Consider the following 24,559-nt stretch of genomic DNA (forward strand, 5'->3'; position numbering starts at 1 on the left):
TTTTGAATCAAAAGGTACATGCCCGCTCTCACTAATTTAGATGGTCATAAATACAGTGGAAACATACATTTCTCAAATAGCAAATGGCACCAGATGTTACATACAAGGTCCTCGAGCAAAGGCGGTCACAAAATATGCCTTGGAAATTAACAGTCCTTTCACTACAGCACACAAAAAAAGCTCAAATCTCCAGGAAATTGTATTGCAGGACCATCATGCACGTGTAAACATTAAAATCCATCTCTCTACCATAGCAGAAGAGGAGACACAAGTAGCAGTAGACACAATTTCTTCAAAGGGACAAACAATAAATGTGCTGATGATGGAGAAGGAGAGGGGGCCAAAGACCCAACTGGAGTAACGACCTCTTTGGAGCATGTATAATTGCAGCGGCTTGGGGCAACAACCCTGTAAACACCATTAGCAGCCAGAAGGTAGAGGTCCTTACTATTGTCCTCCCCAAATGAGAAAATGTAGTTCAAAGCAGGAAGAGTGCTCGCCGGCACGTAAGTGCACGGGATGGGAGAATCACTCGCACAATTGAAGGGGATCAAGGCGCTATTGAAATTTCCACTATCTGTTGGATTTTCAAGACCAGCCCACAAAGCACCCGCGTATAGATCAGCATACAGATACCTGACGAACTCCCAACTTCACAAAATCAGTATCTTTTAAACACTGGCTACATTAGTACAGTTTCCTTTAGCTAAAAACCTTGGAAGTTCAGCCCAATGCATTGTGAGGCAAATGTTGTTAGTTCACTTACCTTCCATTCATGCAAGGGTCCGAAGTGGACCTGTAAAAGTAGCCACCAATGATTGAAGCAGATCCTTCATGAATGTTTACAGCGGAGTGATTATAACCCATTACTGGGAAGATAGCGTTTATGGACCTTGTACTAGTGTTCCCTCCAGGAGACCAAATGGGAGTAAAAAGACCGTAGCCCTCATAAACACGCCACCCATAGTTCCCCCCTTTGGTTATTAAATCAACCTCTTCATAGAATTCCTGCAAAACAAAGCTTAACTCTTGTCACCTGAAACCCACAAGAAGCCCATTTCTCATATGCAAAAAGATGGGCAATTAAGGAAAATCGGATGAAATGGAGGGTTAACAAATGTATGTTGAGAACAATTTGAATAATGATAGGAATGTATCCATTGTAAGTTCCAGAAACCATGGCACAGAGATGTGGGAAACATGTAGCTGTGCCTGTACAGCATGTCCGAATGGAAGTTTAGAGAGGTTATACTGTGACTATAGAAATGGTTCAGTCAGCTATAAAGCAAGTTATGTTAACATGGGTCCCTCTGCTGGAAATGATTGTGGAAATTGCTAACATGAATTGACGTTTGAAGAACGTATAGATAGTCTGCTTTGATAGTAAGAAAAGATTAAGAGATATAAGTATCAAATACATTAGATGCACAACTATGGATCTAGACATCAACATGGACATCAGGAATAGCTATATAACTCGGCATTTCATTAAATCCATGATACAAATACAGAATTGAGTATCCTATCCTACTATTGTTTTAATGACATAAATTGTAGAGTGTTCAGAATGTAGTAAAAAGATCTATCCGGCATCATAAGATAGGATCACAAATATATTAATCCTGATCTTTTCAAAAACTTACATTATTTATTTTAAAGGAAAGTATACAATGAGACCATTTATCTTTGGTACAAGGTGGTCACAATTCATGTTGACCATTGGATGTGAAATTTGATGGCTGCATCTATTTCATTGACCAAACTCAACCTTCAAAAGAAATTTCTCGAACTTTATGACACACCCAAGCTATCGAATTTCACATCAGATGGTTGTAAGTAATTGTGACCTCCTTGTATCAAAAGTAAATGGTCTCATTGCATAATATCCCTATTTTAAAACACATGCCATAAATCAATAAAATTTTCCTCTTGCCATATCATAGTCTTAGATAGAGTGCACTAGCATGCATGATTTTACATCTTAATTATAAGACCCAGAATCCATCCATAGTTGCTAGATCTCCCAACCTTGCTGGTAATCCCGCTCTAGAGTCTCTCTTCAGTGCCCCGGGAAAGGGATCTTCAACGTATATCGATCTTCAAATTTTGGCATCTCGACCCCCTGTTAGGAATCTCGATCCCCACTTTGTAGGCCAAGATAACAACCAAATGGATATTTTCTTTCTCTTTTAATAAAATTGCATTGCTTGCTGACTATAATTAAGGAGATCCCTATTTCAAAGAGTGTATACAGTCTAGGACTATAAAATACTCTTTATGGTTGGGAGTAAGATGTCCAAAGGTCGGGGTCGAGATCCCTAACATTTGTATTGTACAGACGATGCTCCCAACCCTAGAGATCTTCTAGTCTTTCATGATTCCTCAATCCCAATCCTGATCTTGATCAAGATTCTAATTAGGATCCCAATCCCAATCCTGCCCCCAGTCCCAACAACTACGGATCCATCAACCCATATAATCTATTTCCTTATTTTAGCTATAGATTTTACTAATGGTGCATTGGTCTAATAAGGGTGAGGATAGGTAAAGGCGGTGGTTGCATTAGATAAGGCAGCCAACGTAAAACTTTGCCACATTTTATCATGCAAGGTGATCCCAAATCATTGGGATAAAGCTTGGATGATGACGAATGGTGCATGTGTTGCATGATGCGCTTGCTAAAGATTTGACAATAAATATTTTATGGAATATTTAATTAAAAATTAATATATTATTTTTTCTTTCATTTTTACATCTGGTATTTTTTTAGCTATTTAACTTTCTAACTTTTTTTTTCTTTCTTTTTTTATTTTTGAGCTCTCCTTTTATGAATAAGCTGAATACCATCACAGAAGTTCAAAATTTTGTAATTTGTATGTTTGGTGAGCATAATTAGCATATAAAAGATATTTCTAAAATTTTATTAAGTATTCTTCTTTCGTTCGCTCCTATTTTTTATCCATGATAGAATATTTTCTTAAATCATAACCTGGATAAAAACGTGAAAGAGATTTTAAGGAGAATGGACACAATATTTGTTTTTGAAAATTTATAATTGGATAGATTTTTTAATAAAGATATTTTACGGATGAGAGTTTAGAGACAGAAGAAAAGAGGGAGAGACTCATTTGGATGGAAAAATAAGAGTCTTGAGAAATCCAAAAGTTACACTCCTATTAACTCTCCCTTCATATAGATATATATATATATATGCATGTGTAGAGAGAGAGAGAGAGAGAGAGAGAAGCATCCCAAAGAGTGTCAATGTGAGCAGTGCTTAATGCTGGCATATTACACACAAATATCCTAGTATTTTAAACAATAAATGATTCATAAGTAGATAAAAGACAGATTATTCAGGACGAGAGAAAGAGAGAGAGATAGAGAGAGAGAGAGAGAGAGAGAGAGAAACTCCAGTCTGAATTTGCTGAGCAGGGAAATTGAAAGGTGTGGCTATGTGGAACTCAAGGTATTAAATTTAGAAATTTCTTTATATTTTTATTTTAAATACCTGAATGCTGGAAAATAAAAACAATGCCATAAATACAAACTAGGATTTTTATTTTACTGCCAAGAGAAATAGAAACTATCAAGGAACTTTAAAATAATTTTTATATCAATTTTTAACACAATATAAGTTCTTGAAAATTACAAAAAAATAGAAAACTGAAAATAAATAAAAACTAATGGGAAGACTTAATGAAAGATGCTTGGAGTTACCCAACCAGGACTTGGTACACCCCACACCCGATTCCCTGACCAATGCGCACTTTCTCCTCCTTAAGGTGTTGCTGGATATTCTTAGATAGGGAAGCTTTGTAGGCTATCCTTGTTTGATATCTCTTTAAGTTAAGCTTCTTTCTTCTTCCTTTGAAAAGCACAACAAACCCTAGTTTAGGGTTTCTCCAAGAAAAATAGGTCACCTCTATTTTTTTCTTTCAAGATAAAAAAAATAGAGAGAGAATAGGGAAGCTTTGTAGGCTATCCTTCTTTGATATCTCTCTAACTTAAGCTTCTTTCTTCTTCTTTTGAAAAATACAGCAAACCCTAGTTTAGGGTTTCTCTAAGAAAAAAAGGTTGCCTCTATTTTTTTATTTCAAGACAAAAATAAATAAAGGAGAGAGAGAATGTGGTGTGAAGGTGGCATGAAAGAGAGAAAGAGAGGTCCCCCAAATGGTGCGTGAGGGAGAGAGATCTCTCTAAATTGGTGCGTGAGGGGAGAGAGATCTTTTGGAGAGAGAAAACATCTACTGACTTTTTTTTAAATAGGTTTGTTTTCAAATAGGTTCAAACCCCTTTTTAAATAGAAGAAAATCTAGACTAAATAGAATTCCTACCTTATCTAATTTTCACCAAAACCATACTTAGGAAATAAAATCTGTAGCGTGAGAGATTAATCAGAGCCATACTTAGGAAATGAAATCTATGGGGCGAGAGATTAATCAGAGCCATACTTAGAAAATGAAATATGTGGGGTGAGAGATTAATCAGAGCCATACTTAGAAAATGAAATATGTGGGGTGAGAGATTAATCAGAGCCATCCATCTCAAAAATCAGCCATCATGATTTTAAGTGCCAAGAATAGGAATATATCTCCCAATCTACCCCTATTTAAAATCAAACCAATATTTGGGAAACCATATGTCGATTTCAAACTTAGCAAATTTAAATTTGAAACAAATCAAATTGAATGGGTATACCTAATCCACTAAAAGTGGCGTGCCTCCATATTTGGGCGTGCCACCCTTTCCCAAAAAAAGGCGTGGGGGTATGGTGCCACAAAAGGTATCACCAAAAAAAAAATTGGATGAAAAAATTGGATAAAAAATACAGATCGGCAAAAATACTTCATGTAAAGCTATCGCCAATATATCGGACTAACCTCAAAAAATCGGAGTAAAAAAATCGGATAAATACATATAAAAAAATACACCATATCAAAGCTACTTAAATACATATAAAAAAAAATACACCATATAGGAGAAGCTAGATCAAGCCAAAATATTGCGGGGTTTGATAGCAATTCCCCCTTCTCTCTAGAAATTTTTGGATGTACTAATTTTTGGATCAAACCTCTGTGAAAAATCAAACCATTTTTTTAAAGAGAGAGACGATTAACACTACTAAGATGTTGAGCTTTCTTGCACTTTGGTGCATCTCCGCCGTTGCCGTAGAAGCTCATCTCTGGTTCACCCATGAAGCAATTAAGAATGTATACATCCTTTGAGATTAATCACTTCAAGACCCAAATCTGGAAGGGAAAAGAGATCCAAATCTCAACCAGAGGAAACCACCTTTGAATCTCCCCCCTTTCTTTCAACCCCCTCTCTCTCAAACTCATCACCATTACCAAACCCATGGCTCTCTCCTTTCCCTAAAATTGCTCAAACTTCTCGCGAAATATCACTGGGGAACCAGCTGGAAAACCAGAGGCGAAGGCTGAGCTTTCAGTCGAGAGGAGGCGAACGTGAGATAGTGGAAGTCGAAGGCGGTCATATAGTGAGAGCCATAGGTCGGAAAGATGGGCACAGCAAGGTCTGTACAGTGTGTTGGCCGAGAGATAGGTGTGTCCGCCTCGCTGCTCATACAGCTATTCAGTTCTATGATGTTCAAGATCGACTTGGTTATGATAGGCCGAGTAAAGCAATGGATTGGTTCATTAACAAGGCAAAACCAGCCATTGATGAGCTCAAAAAGAGGACCCATGGCCAAAGCTCGAGCCATGGAAATGCCCCGTCCTTTTGGGGAGATTGATTTGGGTGGTGCACCTCATAAGAGGTTTGTTTCATTGTTGAATGCAAATTCGAAGCACTATAATAGTAAACCAGCGCAAGACTCAGAGCCACCATTAAAACGACTTCAAAGCTCCATCAAACCAAACTCAAACCATTTTTTCAAAGAGATTTGATAGAGTTCTTTGCAAAGGGGGGGAGGAAGTGCCCAGATTTGAGCAAGGCCTTTTCATAAAGGTTTGATAGCAGTTCCCCCTAGAAATTTTCTCAAAAGTTTTTTTGGACCCGTTTTATTCGTTTTCCAAAAAATCGCGTTTTTAAAGGTATTATGAAAAATACATGTTTTTTGGACGAACTTCTCAAAAAAAACGGCTTTTAAAACATTTTAAAAAAAGGCATCGATTTTTTGAAAAATTCGGCGAATAATCGCCGAATTGCTAACTATGGGCATGACACCCCCTTCAGCAATAAAATAAGGTGTGGCAAAGATTACTCTACAAAAATAGGGTGTGGTCCCTAGGGTGCACGGAGTACCACATGTGGGGCTGAATCCTTGTTCTCACATGTGTAAAATTTTCAGAAATACCCTTTTATGAAAATTTAAGGTAGAAGCAATATTTTAAAATGCAGAAAAATATTAAAAAATTGAAAGAAACATTTACAATACAAAAATAAAATATACAAGAAGTGGACTAGTACCAATGGGTCAAAATAAGTGATGGCGCTCCACTTGCCCCAGAAACCATGATCCACAAATGTTCTCTTAGCTAACCCAACAAAGACACATGACCCACAGTCTCTTGACAGGGGCTCATGATTGACTCGTCAAAGTTGGATAATAAAACAGTGAGACTATGATTTTGGAATATGGATTACAGTTCCCCCCTTTAAGAGCAAGTCTAGTACTTGTCACTATAGTGCAAAAAGGAGTTCTCTCAATGCACATGTACACGTGTCATTGTAAAAAAGGTTGCTTCCCATGTAGCCGTCATATGTACATATTATGCAGAAGTTTGTTGAACATTTGGTCATTGCTCTCATAAGCCTACAACCGCACACAGGAGACCACACAGTTCTCCTGGCCTACAAACATGATCTCTAGGCATCTCTCCGACCTCGAAAAGAGATGACCCATTGCAAACCCTTTTCAGTTGTACCATATGCCCAAGGCCAAGGGTTTTAATCATGACCAAGGCCATAAACTGCCCAACCCTTGGTCAGTCACCACATACACTCATACTGAAAGTGCATATTCCACTATACATCATTTTTACAAGCTCTCTAAGCCTTTAAAGGCCACAAAACCCAACATCTCCTACTTTGCCTTTGAAGGCCATACAATCAATCTCTCTCAATTTATCTCAAGTCCACCATATGTACACGTTTGACAAAAACTTTTGCCACCAATCCTTTTATCAAAGGATCCGCTAACATGGTTTCAATCGGGAAATATGCAATCTGAATCTCTCCTGCTCAAATCCCATTGCAAATGTGGTAGTAACCTCAGCGTTTTTGACACGCATAATAGCTACCTGGTTGTTGCAGAAGATTCTAACGTACGACCACTTCACTGGATCAAATTTGAGTTGATTCAGGAACTTCTTTAACTAGACTGCTTCTTTTAGCCGCGAAACAACTTGCCACATACTTTGACTTCATAGTCAAGAATGCAACTATATCCTATTTCTTTGAGCACCAAGAAACAACTCCACCTGCAAGCGTGAAGATATATCCGGATGTGGACTTCACTCTCATATGGATCGCCCTGATAGTCCGCATCTGAATATCCTTGTATCTGTACGTCCGAGCCTCCTCCATAAGTCGGTGCGTAATTAACGATTCCCTTCAAATGTCGCAGTACTCATTTGATGGCTTTCCAGTGCTTCATGCCTGGATTATTCTGAAACCTGCTAATCGTAACTCATGGCAGAAGATAAAACTGGTCTTATCCCTGACAAACCATACATTAGTGACCCAGTTGCACTTCTGTACGGAATTTTCTGCATGACTTCTCAAAGGTCCATACCAAAAATTATGTGACAAGAAAACTTTTGTCTCCAATCGAAGTACTGACAACATGTCATCCACATATAAAGAGAGAAAAAACCACTTCACTCCCATTGATCTCTCCATGCTTGTAGGGTTTATGTGCCCTAATCTCATGTGCCATATACATACAACATAGTTATCATCATAACTCGAGACTTAAGAAATGGAAGCAACTGAAAATAAACCTTCTACAAGATGACCATTCATGACTAATCATCTCCATATCTCACCTCCACCTTGTTATCGGTAAAAATGGTGGAGTAACCTGCCTTAGCCAATTTAGCGACCGAAACCAAACTCTTCCTCATCTCAGGAGCATAAAGAGTTTAATTTAAGGATCATGCTTTGGTCATTCTCAAGTTGAAGGATGAAATCTCCAATACCTAGAATTTCAGTCTTTTGATTCCCACCCATATAGATATACTAATCCCTTGGGGCAACAGGGTGGAAATTTCTATATCCATCCTTGGTGTTTAGGACATGGGCAATGGATCCTGAATCAAACACCAGGACGCTACTTTAGGTTCAGCTAGCATAGTCTCTAGGACTACACGAGCATGCTCCCTATCGCCCTTGGGATTCGCATACTTGGGTGCTTTGCAATACTTAGCGATGTGCCCGAATTTCTTGCAATTATAACACTGGGTATTCTTAAAATCTTTCTTTTTCTTTGGCCAATTATTTCCCTCTTGATCCTCATTCATGTTGTTCTTATTCTTTCCTTTGCCTTTCTTCTTCTTGAATGAACCAAATTTGGGTTTAAGGTTTACCACATTTACAGAGTCATTCAAGGCTGAAGAATCACGAGAAAATCTCCTTTCTTCCTCGGCTTTGAGTTTGGTGATGATCTCGTCCAACTTCAGCATGCTCTCCCTTGTCGTAAGGCCTGAAATAAAGTTTTCCCATGAGCTTGTCATAGAATTAAGCAACTGGCAGCTCTGCATATTTTCATCTGCCTTGACTTGTGCCGCCTCGAGTTCACGAACTAAGCCTCTGAACTGTTGTACATGCTCGGTTAACTTGCCTCCTTCCTTCATGTTCAAATCTGAATACTGTTTCATAGTCATCGTCTTTCTTGTGAGGGAAGGTGAGGCATAATTAGTCTCAAGTCGTTCAAGAATCTCCTTTGTAGTCTTTAGGTGTTCATACTCAAGAGCATGAAAGTCATCGATGACCATAAGTAGCACATGTTTTACTAGAGTGTTTTGCGCTCCCACTGAGCATGAGCATCTCTTACAGCTTGCCTCTCGTAAGTATTAGCTCTTGGGACAGGTGGGGTTGCTTCAGTAAGCATTAGGCTAAGTTCTTCTCCAAAGAGCACATAGCCTATTTTTCTTTTCCAACTAAGATTTTCCCATCAAATTTTTCAGTCTTAATAAATTCAGCCAAGAAACCTTTTGAAGTCATGTTTCTTGGATCAAGAAATAATAATAATAAATAAATAAAACTAAACTATGGTAGTAAAATATAGAAGCTCTGATACCAATGAAAGATGTGGCTATGTGGAACTCAACGTATTAAATTAAAAAATTTCTTTATAATTTTATTCCAAATGCTTGAATTCCAATTACATGTGCTAAAATATATTGCTGGAAAATAAAAACAATGCCCGAAATATAACCTAAGATCTTTATTTTACTGCCAAGAGAAATAGAAACTATACAAGAACTTTAAAATAGCTTTTATATCAATTTTTAATACAATATAAGTTCCTGAAAAATTACAGAAAAATAGAAAATAAAATTAAAAATAAATAAAAACTAATGGGACGACTTTTTGAAAGATGCCTGAAGTTACCCAACCAGGACTTGATACACCCCACACCCGATTCCCTTACCAATGGCATACTTTTCCTCCTTAAGGTGTTGCTGGAAAGTCTTAGATATGAAAGTTTTGTAGGCTATCCTTCTTTCTCTAAGGTTTAAAAAAGCTAAAAAATAACTTATGGTTTATACAAACCCTATAGGAACAAAATAGGGCTGATATCAGGGTTGATATCTCTCAATCTTAGCAAATTTAAATTTGAAACAAATCAAATTGAATGGGGCTATTCCACTAAAAGTGGAAAAATTGGTGTGCCCCCTGTTACATTTCCAGGTTTTCTAGGTGTCATTTTCATTCAATAAAGTGCTGTGCTGGACACGTGCAGTGAGATGCATGTAGGTGGCACTGTTTGCATGTAATTAGGAGTCATGGAAGATCAATTCTAGTGGGGTCTTCAAGTAAGGACTGGGTAGTTTCTGTAACAGGTCACACTCCTAATATGTAGGGGTTGTGGGACTGGGTAGTTTCTGTAACAGGTCACACCCCTAATATGTAGCGGTTGTGGGTTAGAAAATGTAGTAGTAGATAGACGGTTATGGCAAGGGTTATAAATATTGCATTGTATGGGAAGTAAAGGCATGAATGAAAAAACTGTTTGTGCATTGCACTACCGAAGGTTGGTTTCTCTCGAAGAAACTACTGTTTTATCTCTCTCTTGTATCTCTATCCTTGGTGAATTGCTCTCTTCAAAATAGGTAGAACCAGGAACAAAGGGGTGTCTCAAGAGCTGAGATATCTAGCCCGAGATAATATTGTGGATCCGTTGGACTTTCCCCAACATCAAACACGATCAGTGAGCCGAGCCCATAACAATTTGGTATCAAAGCCGGGCATGGCAGATCAACGCCTAGATCGTTTGGAGTCCGAGATGGGGAGTTTGAAGGCAGATCAGGAGCGAGGCTTCAAGGAGGTGATGGAGTCCATGCAGCTGATGTTCGCTGCGATCAATACTTGACTCAATCAAGGGAAGAACGGCCAAGATAATGGTGAATCTTCCAACAGTCAACCGCCACCAGTGTATACAGGGCAGACACATACAGGACCACTTCAAAATGGTAGTATACTTCAAAATGGTACCGCGAATGGTTAAAATGGACTTTCCCAAGTTCAATGGGGAAGAGGACCCCATCAGTTGGGTATGTAGAGCCGACCAGTTCTTTGAATTCTATCAAACACCGAAAAAGGATCGTATCCCTCTTGCCTCATTCAACTTAAAAGGTAATGCGCAACTATGGTACCAGTTAACAAAGGAAGAGCTCGGGATTGCCACTTGGGAGGATTTCAAAAGTAGCCACCACGTGCGATACGGTCCAACCCAATTTCAAGATTTCTTTGGCAATCTCACAAAATTGCAGCAAACAGGGTTGGTACGAGATTATCAAACTCAGTTTGAACGTTTGTTGATACACGTAGGTCGATTGATGCCAGTGTAGCAGGTTGGATGTTTTATAAGTGGGCTCAAGGATAAGATTAAAGCAAACGTGCAAGCTTGCCAACCAGCGATCTTGACTGCAGCAATAGGTCTTGCCCGCCTTTATGAACATCGCAATCTATATACCAAGAAGGAAGCACCTAGCGAGCCAAGGAAAGCCGCCCCCAACCCGCCCAGCTCGAGTGGGTCCTTCATGCCAATTAAAAGGTTATCTCCAGCAGAACTCAGCGAGCGACGAGCAAAAGGACTATGCTTCAATTGCAATGAGAAATTTGGCCCTGGCCATCATTGCAAGAAGCTATTCCTCATCGAAAGGAGCTGGCCAAACGATGGAGAGGACGAACACGCTGAAACAGAGATAGACACGGCTGATGAAGTACCTGAAATCTCCATCAACGCCATCTCTGGGGCAAAAACTCCTCAGACAATGCGTGTTCAAGGAAGGTTGGGCCAACAGAGGGTAACATTTCTGATTGACTCTGGTAGTACACATAATTTTTTGAATAGTATTATTGCACAAAAAATGGGCCCAACTCCTAGCAGTGAAGGAAAGTTGGAAGTAGCTGTTGCCAATGGGGAAAAGCTATCTAGTCCAGGTCGCTGCAAGGCTGTTTGCATGGTGCTGCAAGGAGTCCCTCTTGTGGTGGATCTCTATTTGCTACCGTTGGAAGGTTGTCACGCCGTTCTTGGTGCACAATTCTCCAAGCTACAGATGGCATTTATTTTGAGAGGGAAGGAAGTCATTTTACAAGGCTTGAAACTAGTCGAAAATAGGGTGGTAGAGACGGACGAGATCAGCAGAGATATGAAGAAGAGGAAAGAAGGATTACTATTGCAAATATATTCTCTTTCCATGAAGGGCATGCAAGGTAATTCTGCACCAGAATTTTCTCCTCAATTTTCCAATAATCAACGTGACAAAATGTTGCACTCGTTTGAGGATGTCTTCAAGGAACCACAAGGGCTCCCACTTAAGAGAACACATGACCACCAGATTCCCATGAAAGAGGGAAGTAGTCCCTTCTTCGAGCAGCCCAACAGGTACCCTTATTATCAAAAAATAGAGATTGAAAAGATGGTGGCCGAATTATTGAAATCTGGGATGGTCAAGCCTAGCAGCAGTCCCTATTCTTCATCTGTGTTGCTAGTGAACAAATATGATGGTTCGTGGAGAATGTGCATCAACTATAGGGCTCTAAATCAGCAAACAGTGAAAGATAAATTTCCTATACCATTGACGAACTGCTAGATGAATTACACAGGGCCTCTTTCTTCACTAACCTTGATCTACCGTCGAGATATCACTAAATCCGCATGCAGCCTGAGGACATTGAGAAGACTGCATTCCGTACCCATCATGGTCACTATGAATTTCTGGTAATGCCCTTTGGGCTGACAAACGCTCCCTCCACTTTTCAATTCCTGATGAACACCATTTTCAAAAATTACCTACATAAATTCATGTTGGTATTTTTTGACGATATTTTGATTTATAGCAAAAATTGGGAAGAAAATAATTGGAGCATGTTAATATTGCACTATCTGTTCTACGGACTAACCAGTTATTTGTAAAAAAAGAAAAGTGTAATTTTGGGCAGAGGGAAGTGAAATATTTAGGGCATTTCATCAGCCAAGAAGGGGTGGCAGTGGACCTAGAAAAAATTGCAGCCATGATCACCTGGCCCAAGCCCACGACATTGAAGGCTCTGCGTGGATTTCTGGGGTTAACATGATGCTACAGTAAATTTATCCAAAATTACGATAAGATTGCCGCCCCATTAACCAACATGCTGAAAAAAGATGGTTTCAAGTGGAACCCACAGTCTGAAGCATCTCTGGAGCAATTAAAAAAAGCAATGACGTTGGCACCAGTACTCGCTCTACCTAATTTTTCAAAAAAATTCATCGTTGAGTGCAACGCTTCTGGAGCTGGAATTGGAGGGGTGTTGATGCAAGAGAAGCGGCCAATAGCATTTTTTAGCCAGGCACTACAAGGAAAAAACTTGTTTTTATCTACTTATGAAAAAGAAATGATAGCTTTGGTTCTTGCAATGCAGAAATGGCGACAATATCTACTTGGGCAACAGTTTATTGTAAGGACCAATCACCAGAGTCTAAAATATCTGTGGGAGCAAAGAATTACTACACCAGCACAACAAAGGTGGTTGATGAAACTCATGGGCTTTGATTCCATCATTGAGTACAAAAAGGGGAAGGAAAACTTAGTGGCTGATGCGTTGTCCCAAATGGAAGAAAAGGGTGAGAATCATGCTCTATCTAGGCCAGTTCCATGCTGGCTCAAGCCCATTAAGGAAGAAGTTAAAAAAAATCCCAAGCTACAGGAAATAGTGACTCGTGTGTAGCAAGGAGAGGCGTTAGATCCATGGCACTACAAAGAAGGAGTTCTATTCTTTAAAAATAGAATTTTCTTGCTGGCTAAATCTTCTCTAATCCCTACAATCATCGAGGAGTTACACTCCAGCACACATGAGGGGTTCCACAAGACACTCCAGCGCAATAAATCAGTTTTTTATTGGAGTGGAATGAGCAGAAATGTTCGGGATCATATTAGGCAATGTGACACATGCCAGCACCACAAATGGGAAAACACTTCACCGGCAGGTCTCCTCCAATCGCTCCTTATTCCCCTACAGGTATGGACAGATTTGTCCATGGATGGCCTTCCAAACTCAAACGGAAAACTACTATTTTTGTGGTAGTAGATCGCCTATCTAAAGCCGCCCATTTCATTCCAATCTCCCATCCCTATACATGAACATCAGTGGCCCAGATCTTTTTTAACCACATTTTTAAATTATATGGGATGCCTAAGTCCATTGTTTGTGATAGGGACCCGGTGTTTACTAGTGCCTTTTGGAAAGAATTATTTCGCTTGCAAGGCATGGTCTTCAATTTCTCATAAGCCTATCACCCCCAAACCAACAGTCAGACGGAGGTGGTAAACCACACAGTCAAGATGTATCTTAGGTGTTTCTCGAGTGACAAGCCCAAGGAGTGGGCCCGTTGGATTGCATGGGCTGAATACTGCTACAATACTAGCGTGCACACAGCAACAAAGAAGACTCCCTATGAGGTGGTCTATGGTCGTGCCCCGCCCACATTACTATTTTATATCCCTGGCACAACTCAAGTGGAGTCAATTGATCGGGAACTCCAAGATCGGGATCGAGTTCTCAAGCGCGAGCAGTTGCAATTATCCCAGAACCGGATGAAGAAGGCCTACGATGTTCACCACACTAAGAAACGCTTCAATATTGGGGATTTAGTGTATCTTCGCCTTCAGCCCTATCGCCAAGTTTCTGCCGCCCATCGGAAAAACCTCAACCTATCACCACGGTACTATGGGCCGTTTGAGGTGATTCAAAGCATAGGTCAAGTGGCGTACAAACTCCAGTTGCCAAGCGGTTCAAAAATCCACCCTGTATTCCATGTGTCTTGCCTTAAGGAGAAGATCGGAACAATGACTTTAGTTCAAGAAGATTTACCCATTGTTCAGGAAGAAGGGGACCACATGGTATCTCAACCGCAGGCCATTCTGGATCGACGAGTTGGGAAGCATCAAGAGGAGGTTCTGGTGCACTGAAAGGGACTTGCACCTTCTGAGGCCACGTGGTAAAATTTGAAAGCGCTGAAGCTAATATTTCCTAAAAATACCCTTGAGGACAAGGGTGATTTTTAGAGGGTAGGAATGTTACGTCTCCAAGTTTTCTAAGTGTTATTTTCATTCAATAAAGTGTTGTGCTGGACACGTGCAGTGAGATGCATGTAGGTGGCACTGTTTGCATGTAATTAGGAGTCATGGACGATCAATTCTAGTGGGATCTTCATGTAGGGACTGGGTAGTTTCTGTAACAGGTCACACTCCTAATATGTAGGGGTTGTGGGACTGGGTAGTTTCTGTAACAGGTCACACTCCTAATATGTAGGGGTTGTGGGACTGGGTAGTTTCTGTAACAGGTTACACTCCTAATATGTAGGGGTTGTGGGGTAGAAAATGGAGTAGTAGATAGACGGTTATGGCAAGGGTTAGAGTAGTAGATAGACGGTTATGGCAAGGGTTATAAATATTGCATTGTATGGGAAGTAAAGGCATGAATGAAAAAATTGTTGTGCATTGCACTACCGGAGGTTGGTTTCCCTCGAGTTTTATCTCTCTCTTGTATCTCTATCCTTGGTGAATTGCTCTCTTCAAAATAGGTAGAACCAGGAACAAAGGGGTGTCTCGAGAGCTGAGATATCTAGCCTGAGATAATATTGTGGATCCGTTGGACTTTCCCCAGCATCAAACACGATCTGTGAGCCGAGCTCATAACACCCCCCTTTTTTTTTCCATAAAAAAATCTTGGCCCCCCATTGTAAGAATATGTGGCGTGACACCCCTTGTAAGAATATGTGGCGTGATACCCCCTTCAGCAATAAAATAGGATGTGCGAATATTATTGTACAAAAATAGGGTGCGGTCCCTAGGGTACACGGAGTGCCACATGTGGAGCTGGATCCTTGGTCCCACATGTGTTATTTTTTAAGTAATGAAATTTTCAAAAATACCCTTTTATGAAAATTTACAGTAGAAGCAATATTTTAAAATGCAGAAAATATTTAAAAATCAAAAGAAACATTTATAATACAAATATAAAATATACTAGGAGTGGATTGGTACTAATGAGTCAAAAGAAGCGACACTATGGGCACTCCACTCGCCTCAGAACCCATGATCCACAAATGTTCTCTTACCCAACCCAACAAAGTCCTATGACCCACAGTCTCTTTACAGGGGCTCATGATTGAACTATCAAAGTTGGATATTAAAACAGTGGGACTATGATCCTGGAATGTGGATTACAGTTTCGCCTTTTAAGAGCAAGTCTAGCACTTATCACTACAATACAAAAGGGGTTCTCTCAATGCACATGTACACGTGTCCCTGTAAAAAGGGTTGCTTCCCATGCAACAGTCATAGTACATGTTGTGTGGAAGTTTGTTGAGGATTTGGCCCTTGCTCTCACAAGCTTCTAACCGCACACAAGAGACCACACAATTCTTCTAGCCTTCAAACATAATCTTTGGGCATCTCTTCGACCTCAACAAGGGATGACCCATTGCAAACCCTTTTCGGTTATGCCACATGCCTAGGGCCAAGGGTTTTAATCATGACCAGGGCCATAAACCGCTTAACCCTTGGTTAGTGACCACACACGCTCCCACTGAAAGTACATATTCCACTATACATTAGTTTTACAAGCTCTTTAGGCCTTTAAAGGCCGCAAAACCGAACAGAACTAAATTCAATTTTTCAACTGAGACCCTATAGCTTTCTCAATAAAAGCTTCTATTGAACCTGAGAGTTTTTCTCTTTGGCAGTTCAGTAGTAGGATTTGAACTTGTAACCCAAGCCCTAATCCTAATCTTAAGAGTATTGAACCCTAAGGAAGTTTTCTCAAGTAATTAGGGGTTTGGTTCCCTATATCATTTTTCAGCTGATCACAATCTGATCCAAGCCTCAAAGAATATGGATACTGGAAAACACAAGCAAATTTCACGTGAAATTAGCTTGTTTTTTGCTTTGTCTTTGAAGCACCAAAGGCAGGCTATTTGTAAGAAAAGGGCATACTTTGCTTCCTATCCCATATAACAGCAAGTCACAAGCAATAGTGACAAATAGAAGAACCCAGAAAGTAGTTAGTTCTAGAATAACTGGAAGTACCTCATCATTATCAACTCATATTCTTCAATGTAACCTTTCTCTACCAGGTAAGCCTCATATCCAGTAATGATCCATCTGATAGAGTATTGAACTTGTAGTCAGATTTACACCTAACTGTAGCTTTCCAGGAGTGGGTACTAGATCCCCGTTATGATCGATTTGAAGAAGTATGTAACCAATGTAAAGTATGGTTGAAGAATTTTTATTGACTCTACAGAGTTTATTGGAACCATCTTGTGAAAATGAATAAAAATATCTTAAACTTATAACACTTTTCTCTTGAAATACACCCATGCCAGTCAGAAGAATTGTCAATTAGAGTCAAAATATTACAAGATAACATATCATGAAGGATATATGACCACAAATCAGCGTAGGATACTGAAAGATGAAATGCTACTCTCACTGGAGATCATAAAAGGATTTGCCAGTTGCTCGAATTTACAATGAAGTGATAAACATCATTCAACCATTCATCTTGATCCACGTTAGAGCAAGCATGTATTTATGTAGTGTTTATATATTGGATTTTTTTTTTTTTTTTTTGGAAACTGTTTACTATTATATAATGGATAGTTTTAAGAGGACAACTTTCCTTGTTCCCTTATACATGTAAGAACAGAAACATTTTGGTCACTCAATACCACACTAGTCTACATTCAATCTGTGGAATCATAACAGCACACTAAATCACTCCATGTTTGGACAAGATAAACGGTGATCTGACCCTATGAAAAAACCCACATGACACTGCATCTACAAGTATGATGTCTAAGTAATGTGAATATAAACATGGATGCTGAAATGAAGGATATGAGCCTGCATTTCACGATTATACAGATGAACTTACAAGCAAACATTGCACATAACATAGATATATAACAATGTAATCCTCGATACCTTTTGCCATACTTAGTATACAACACTAGCATATAAAATATCAGGACAGTACATGAAACAATATAATATAATCTGAAGCAGAAGGACCCAATACCATGTAGTCCAGAAATGAAAACTTCAGACAAAGGAAAATGTCCCAGTATTATAATTGAACAAATCTCCAATAGTATGTATAAAGAAAAACGAGGTAACATTTTGTGAGGATATATCCAAAATATTATGTGCTTAAAAATGCTATCCAAGGGAAATTTTCACTATTTCACCCAAGTCCATAAATAATTCCAAATGTCAATAGAAGCCGCATCCAAAACCTTGAGCTAAGAATGTTACCTTTAAGTGATTAAAATGGAGACATTTGAGAATAGTGAAAACAATAATGAGAATCTCGATGATGATTATGACATGCCATCAGCAAGCAACATATGATAAAATCGTAAACATAAGTAATGATTCTGATAGTAAAAACACATAGCCAAATGACAAACTTTGGACCTGCCCAACATCCGCACAGACAAAGTAAGACGGTCGTTCCAAATCAAAACTGCACCGCCAAGGATTTCTCAAGCCCAATGCCCAAATTTCAGGTTGCGATTTATTATCTTGAGAAAATGGATTATCTTTCGGAATAGAATAGTTTCCCCAAAGCCGTAGGTCATCTATTTCTGTAGCACCTGGAGAAAAACCACAAAAATGGGTCCCACTGCATCAATGGTGCAAAAAGAATATTTATTCAAAGCAGTTGACAAAAGAGTGTACTGTTTGGCAATTCAATTATTTCAAGCTTCATGGAATGCTTTTTTTCTTTTAGAATTACAGCTTCATTGCACGCAATAAGGACGAAACGCGATATAAATAAGTGGCATCATATTAAATGTTATACATTTGCCATTTATTATAAAATTCAACTACATTAGAAAAGGGAACTGAGGAAGATTTTTGTAGCAAGAAATGTTGAAGATACATAAACCTGTGAGCCATTTATAGCTGATATCGAAGCACTATCAATTTAATATCAACATTCTAATTCACAGAGAAAAATATTTGTGTCTTCCTATATTTGGACCCCATATGGTCACACCAAATAAAAACAGGTCCTGTCAATGCTCTACCATTAATATTCTTTTTTTTTTGGGATGGGGGGGAAATAAGATTGACTGTATATTAACATACCCCCATGCCCCATGCTGGCAACCCAGAGGCTGAGTGCTGAGATGGCATGGGCAGCAGAGAGGGAGAATGGGAGAGAGGCACGTGACAAACCACATCCTTTACCATTAATATTCACATGGCAAAAACAATTAAACAAGTCGAAAGAGGGTTTGATCTCAATTGGAACGGTTCTTGAGCCATTCAATCTTACTTATGATTTATCATATTTATTTTTTGGCTTCATCTGGATTTGACCCTGATTAGGTTATACTCAGGGAAAGAATCATGCAAGACCAAAATTGAGGCCACATCAGTGAGCCAACTGCTGCCTCCTCTACCACTGCTAACCAGTTTATGATTGACCTTATAGAAGTATACAAAAGAATTATGAAGTACTGAGGAAACAAGTACCGTGGACAGAATTGTCAACTGTATTCTGTAAGAACTGTCCTTCTTGCATCATTCAAGAGGTTATATTTGTCCAATTTGAGTTGTTCAAGGACATAAACATCATTGCGTAATACATGCATACCTTGGCTGTGACATTGTTGCCCAGCTGTCTAGCTATTATAGCATTAGATATTTCACTTTATATAACCCCAAAGGGCTACATTATTCAATGATGAGAATCACTATTCTCATAAGCCTCTGGTTTGATTCATAGATCCCTACTTTGATATGTATCAAAGATCTAAAGAGATCATCATCATTATCTGAGCCTTATCCCAACTATTTGGCTGGGCTACTCAGATCATGTCCTGCAATTCCGCTCTATCAAGGGTCATACCCTCAGTCAGGCCATAAGTCACCAATCTCTTCTCACTACTTCCATTCATGTCCATTTGGGCCTTCCCCTTTCCCCTTTAGAGCATTCCACTTGAACCAAAAGATCCCTCCTAACCGGTGTTATTCTAGGTCAACATTGCAAGTGGCTAGGGCACCTAAATCTATTTTCCTTCATCTTATCTCTTATTGAAGCTATCCCTAGGTTCCCTCAGGTGTCTTAATTTCGAATTTATCGTTTCTTGTATTGTACTCATCCATCTCAATATCTGATCTTAGCCATACTCATTCTATGAATATGTTGTTTCTTGACTGCCCAAATTATTGTCCCATAAAGCATGGCTAGTCCTACAGCTACCCTAAAGAACTTCCCCATCACTTTCATTAGTATGCGACGATCACATGAGACTCGAGAAGCACATCGCCAATTTATCCACCCAACTCTAATTCTATGCACGACATATTCCTTAATCTCTCCATTCTCATGGATTATAGATCCAATATATACAAAATATTCTCTTTTAGGTACTTCTTGGCCATCAATCTTCACTAATTCCTCGTTTTTTACTCGTATTACTAAAAAACTTGCAGTCCATATATTCTACCCTAGTCCGGCTAATTTTAAAACCTTTAGATTCTAGAGCATTCCTCTAAAATTCCAACCTTGCGTTGACACCATCTCTAGTCTCATCAATTAAAGCTATGTCATCTACAAATAACATATATCACGGGACCTCATCCTATAGATGCCTAATTACCTTGTCCATAACCAAAGCAAAAAGATATGCGCTCAACGCTGACCTCTGATGCAGGCCTACTGTCACTAAAGACTCACTTGTCTCTCCATTGGTTGTCCTTAAACTAGTCAGTGCTGCTCGTATATATCCCTCACTATGTCAATTTATCCGCTACAGACTCCTTTCCTTCCCAACACCCACCAAATTAACTCTTTAGGTACCCTATAGTGTGCTTTCTCCAAATCAATAAAGACCATGTAAAGGTACTTTTGAATTTCTTCAAAAAATAATAAAGACCATGTAGAGGTCTTTTCCCTTATCTCTATGCTTCTCAATCAATTGCCTAAGTAGGAAACTCAATGGTTGACCTCCTTGTATAAAACCAAACTAATTTTCTAATACATTTGTTTCATGTCGTAGTCGTTGCTCAATCACTCTCTCCCACAAATTTATAGTGTAGCTCATAAGTTTGATCTCCCGATAGTTCGTAAGAATTGAAAACTACGGTTTGCATAAGGTATGTAAACTACGCATCTCCATTGTAAGATAGATTTGAGGCAACTGCGAGTTTTTCAAGTTATTGATAGGTCAAGCAGCAACTTTTTGAAAGGAATTGATGATATTCGGACCACAAAGAATCTCTACTTGCTTTCCCAATAGCACAGATTTAACAAAAGAGGAGACCTGAAGTGTTGGCTGTCAATAAACACAGGGGAGGGGCTTTTATTTCTCCATGTGGATGAACTTCCATGTACCAAACATCAGAAACAACATCTGGTGTGGCCTATGGTGTTCCAATCACCCTTCAAGTGTCAGACACCAATGAGGGCAGACGAAGAACAACTGAGCACTTTTCACTTTTGAATTAATATAAAACATAGGCTGTCCCAGAACTGGCCAAATGTCCAAGACTTTTTTCTCAATCAAGCTAAAGCTGGCTCAAAATTGAACTTGGAATGTCTATTCTACCATGTAGATCATATTTTCTAACATGTGAGAAGATGTTGCACAAGCCAAAAGGCTGGTAGGGATTTCTAGATGTGAAACTCACCGTAAAACTCACTAGGATAAGTGGTATTATTGAACCAGACAAAACAGCAAGCAAAGAATCACACATTGAGCCACACCTATCTAGTTTTATCATTGTTTAAAACAAATTGAATGAAATTTAGTGCTCATAACTAAGCATAAATGGATGCATGAAAGAAAGGAACAAATGAATACAGAATAATTCCTTGAAAATAGCTACTTTGTTCTCGTGACTCACTTGGCATCTTATCCACGTCAAGTCGCATGATTTTTCCAAGTAATGACATCTTATTTTGAGCAAAATTGAAAGGATCACCTCTGTTACCACCATCACCCATCATAAAATATAAATATCCATCTTCAGGCCCAAAAAGAATCTGACCTCCATGATGAGACGTGTAAGGAAGACCCATTGTAAATATTCTTCTCATCTCAGATGGATTGGCAGTTGTTGCCTGGAAAAAAAAAAAGGTCACACTGGAGACATGTGAATCAGATCAGGTTCCAAGTCCCACAAATTGAGCAGCAATATCTGAGAGGAAAGAAGTACCTGGGAAGGTGTGGTTGAAGTCCCATTAGCAGTATATTCTACAATTACACTGTGATACTGGCATGGGGCAGAACCGCCATCAGAACCCAGCTTTGTAGGATCACAGTTGACATCAGAATTACAGGAACACCTACCAACACAGCCCGACCACTGAGTCTTATCACAATTAAATGACACAAAGAAACGACCATTGTTCACAAAATTGGGATGAAATGCAAGGCCCATAAGTCCAAACTGTGCATCAAAGTGAAGTATATCACTTATATCTAAAAAGGGGCTAGAAACATCAAGTTCCAATGTGCTGCCAGATCTCACTTTTGGTACTGTAGCCAGCCATATCTTCCCATCTTGGCTAGACACAAAAACTCGGTTAGAACCATCAGGATGAGCAACCATATTCAGGTAACTACCATTGCCGATTTTCTCGACGCAAAGACCTTGAGGAGGTGGCTCAGCTTGAGTCATATTAAGTGAAATCTGACCACCTTCAAAACAGACATGTCCATCACTTGAAGCACCACCAAATGCGTTGCAAAAGTCCTTTTCTGATTGCCAGAAATCAGTGATCTTAGAAGGAGTAGAATTAACTGTAGCTCGAGGGCCTTGCAATGAAGGTGCAAATGGTGAATTCCACACAGATATATTCTCACATGTCCTCCATAGCTTTGAACAATAGTTTTGAGCTGCCTCATTTGACTGGGATGAGTTCATTAAGACAGTTGAGTTGCACAGAACAGGTATTGGTCGTGCCCCTGATTTGATATCAAATAACTCTGCAGAGAACTGATCGCATTTCTGCAAGAGACGAAATAGCTGCTGTAAGAGCACAAAGAATCTTCAGCAAAAGATATGTGAAATCCATGGTGATACCACCTTCGAAACTGAGAGGCAAAGTTTAATATAAAGAACCTAGCATTGGATTAACATTTGTATCACCACAATTACAATTGGAAAATTGATTCCATTAAGAAACAAACTGATGTGCGTATGCATGGATTCATTGGTGTGTATCTGTGTATTATTGATAAGAGGTGTACTTCTCAGTAAGTCATTAAGCTCATGATAAAGATCAATGGTTGTGTCAAATGGAGATGTTTAGAGTAATCAAGTCAATATTTTCTGGGCCACTTTTATAGGGAAAGAATCCTATAACATCTTGAAAATAGATAATCCACCATTTTCAGATTTCTCACCATCCAATCAATGGATGTGATGGTGGAGAAAGAGTCAGACCACCATTGTGTTCATGTAATGTTTCGTGTGTCCCAATCTCTCAATCCCCATCCAACAATTGGTCATACAGTGATTAGCCATCATCACTATGGATTTTATATGGCCATAAGGACTATATGATAGTTTTTCCATGACTCTAAAGTGAACTCCATATTCAAGTTATGTCACATTTATCAGAAAACAAAGATATTCAACGTCATCATTGATTTTATATCTGCAAGTTGAAGTTTGTCCAAAGTCGGTTAGGCCCGTCTCTCAAGTTCTCACCAATTCTGCATGGCATGTAGAGGCAGTTCCAGGGCCTTCATTAGAAGCATTAGAATCAAAATACTCAGTGTATCTCGCAACTAAGAGCTCTTCACACTCACAAAGACCATACAGCTTCATTTTTAACATAACCAGTGGAAATTGGCATAAAGGATTCATATTGCAACACATAGCCAGAAAATCAGTATACTAAGGGGCATCACCTGATTCAGGTGCTCTGATCCACATCACTTGAAACCTCAATATGCACAATGGTTCAAATAATTTACTACGGAGAGATATAGAGAGAGGGAGAGAGAGTGAGAGAGAGAGGAACTAAGCAAAAAAAAAAGGGGAATTGAGGAGGCTAACCGCGCAGAGAATTTGTTTGAGGAGGGAAGCACAGCTGGGGTCAGAGACATTCATGCTTTCAAATTGCTTCTGCAAATCAGAGTCATGCTTCGTGTTGCAGCATATGGTGCCATTGTAAGGGCAGAAGGAGAGTGAAGCCTTTGAAGTAAGGGGAGCCCCTGCACACATTAAAAAAAAAAAAAGCCACAAAGCTCACTCTCTTTCTTGCATTAATGAAAATGAAGAACCATAAAGATACTAAATCCAATTGAAGCTCCCAGAGAAATCAAGAACCACATGAAATGAAGAACCATAAAGATACTAAATCCAATTGAAGCTCCCAGAGAAATCAGAAGGTAAAAAAAAGAACCCCACACAAAAGAGAAAAAAAAAAGGGGGGGGCAAAGAATAAGAAATGGAACATGTATGAGCAGAGAAATAAGAACTCACTGGAATCAGTACACAATGGCAAAGCAGAAGAAACTCTGACCAAAAGGAGGATGAGGAAGCCGATGAACAGAGTGTCAGCCATGGTTATGCGAACCCCCATTCTCCAGTTCTTCCACGCCACCTCACCTGCACAACCCATTTTCACAGTCTGTATCATAACTCCACAACATGTATATGGGTCGACTGAATACATTAATGGATGGCAGTCAACAAAAGAATAGAGAAACACGCGAATACATTATTATAATTCAGTCCAGTTTGACTAGGCAGTGTAGTGAGAGAAAGACATAAGAGTGGTAATGCACTTGCCTTGGTCGCACTCTGCGTTTCCAAGACAAAGTCATAGTAAGTATTAGCCTGCAGCAACT

General features: G+C 39.3%; 1 protein-coding gene across 5 annotated transcripts; it reads right to left on the reverse strand.

Moving 5' to 3' along the window:
• On the reverse strand, positions 1-24,559 carry LOC18432572 (HIPL1 protein). 5 transcript variants are annotated; one of them, XM_088863490.1, is made up of 8 exons: positions 24,501-24,559; positions 24,192-24,317; positions 23,763-23,920; positions 21,912-22,706; positions 21,744-21,816; positions 18,156-18,334; positions 767-1,008; positions 1-636 (listed from the first exon to the last, which is right to left on the reverse strand). In XM_088863490.1, the coding sequence occupies exons 2-8, from the start codon at positions 24,289-24,291 to the stop codon at positions 246-248; spliced, it is 1,938 nt and encodes a 645-aa protein (XP_088719616.1). In that variant the 5' UTR covers positions 24,292-24,317; positions 24,501-24,559; the 3' UTR covers positions 1-245. The 5 variants fall into 5 exon arrangements, with proteins under 5 accessions (XP_088719616.1, XP_020521909.1, XP_020521911.1 ...); XM_020666250.2 differs by having other exon boundaries at positions 21,600-21,816; XM_020666252.2 differs by having other exon boundaries at positions 21,600-21,816; positions 24,429-24,559.

Source organism: Amborella trichopoda, chromosome 3, assembly GCF_054954075.1.
Source record: "Amborella trichopoda isolate Santa Cruz 75 chromosome 3, AtrichopodaSantaCruz75HAP2 v2.0, whole genome shotgun sequence".
Classification (NCBI taxonomy): domain Eukaryota; kingdom Viridiplantae; phylum Streptophyta; class Magnoliopsida; order Amborellales; family Amborellaceae; genus Amborella; species Amborella trichopoda.

Coding starts and splice junctions, on each gene's coding strand:
- LOC18432572 (XM_006842678.4), bottom strand. CDS start 24,384: ATGTATTCAGTCGACCCATATACATGTTGTGGAGTTATGATACAGACT. Junction 22,707..23,762: donor TCAAACAAATTCTCTGCGCG/GTTAGCCTCCTC, acceptor CGTCTCTTGCAG/AAATGCGATCAGTTCTCTGC. Junction 18,335..21,599: donor TGACGTGGATAAGATGCCAA/GTGAGTCACGAG, acceptor GTTTTTCTCCAG/GTGCTACAGAAATAGATGAC.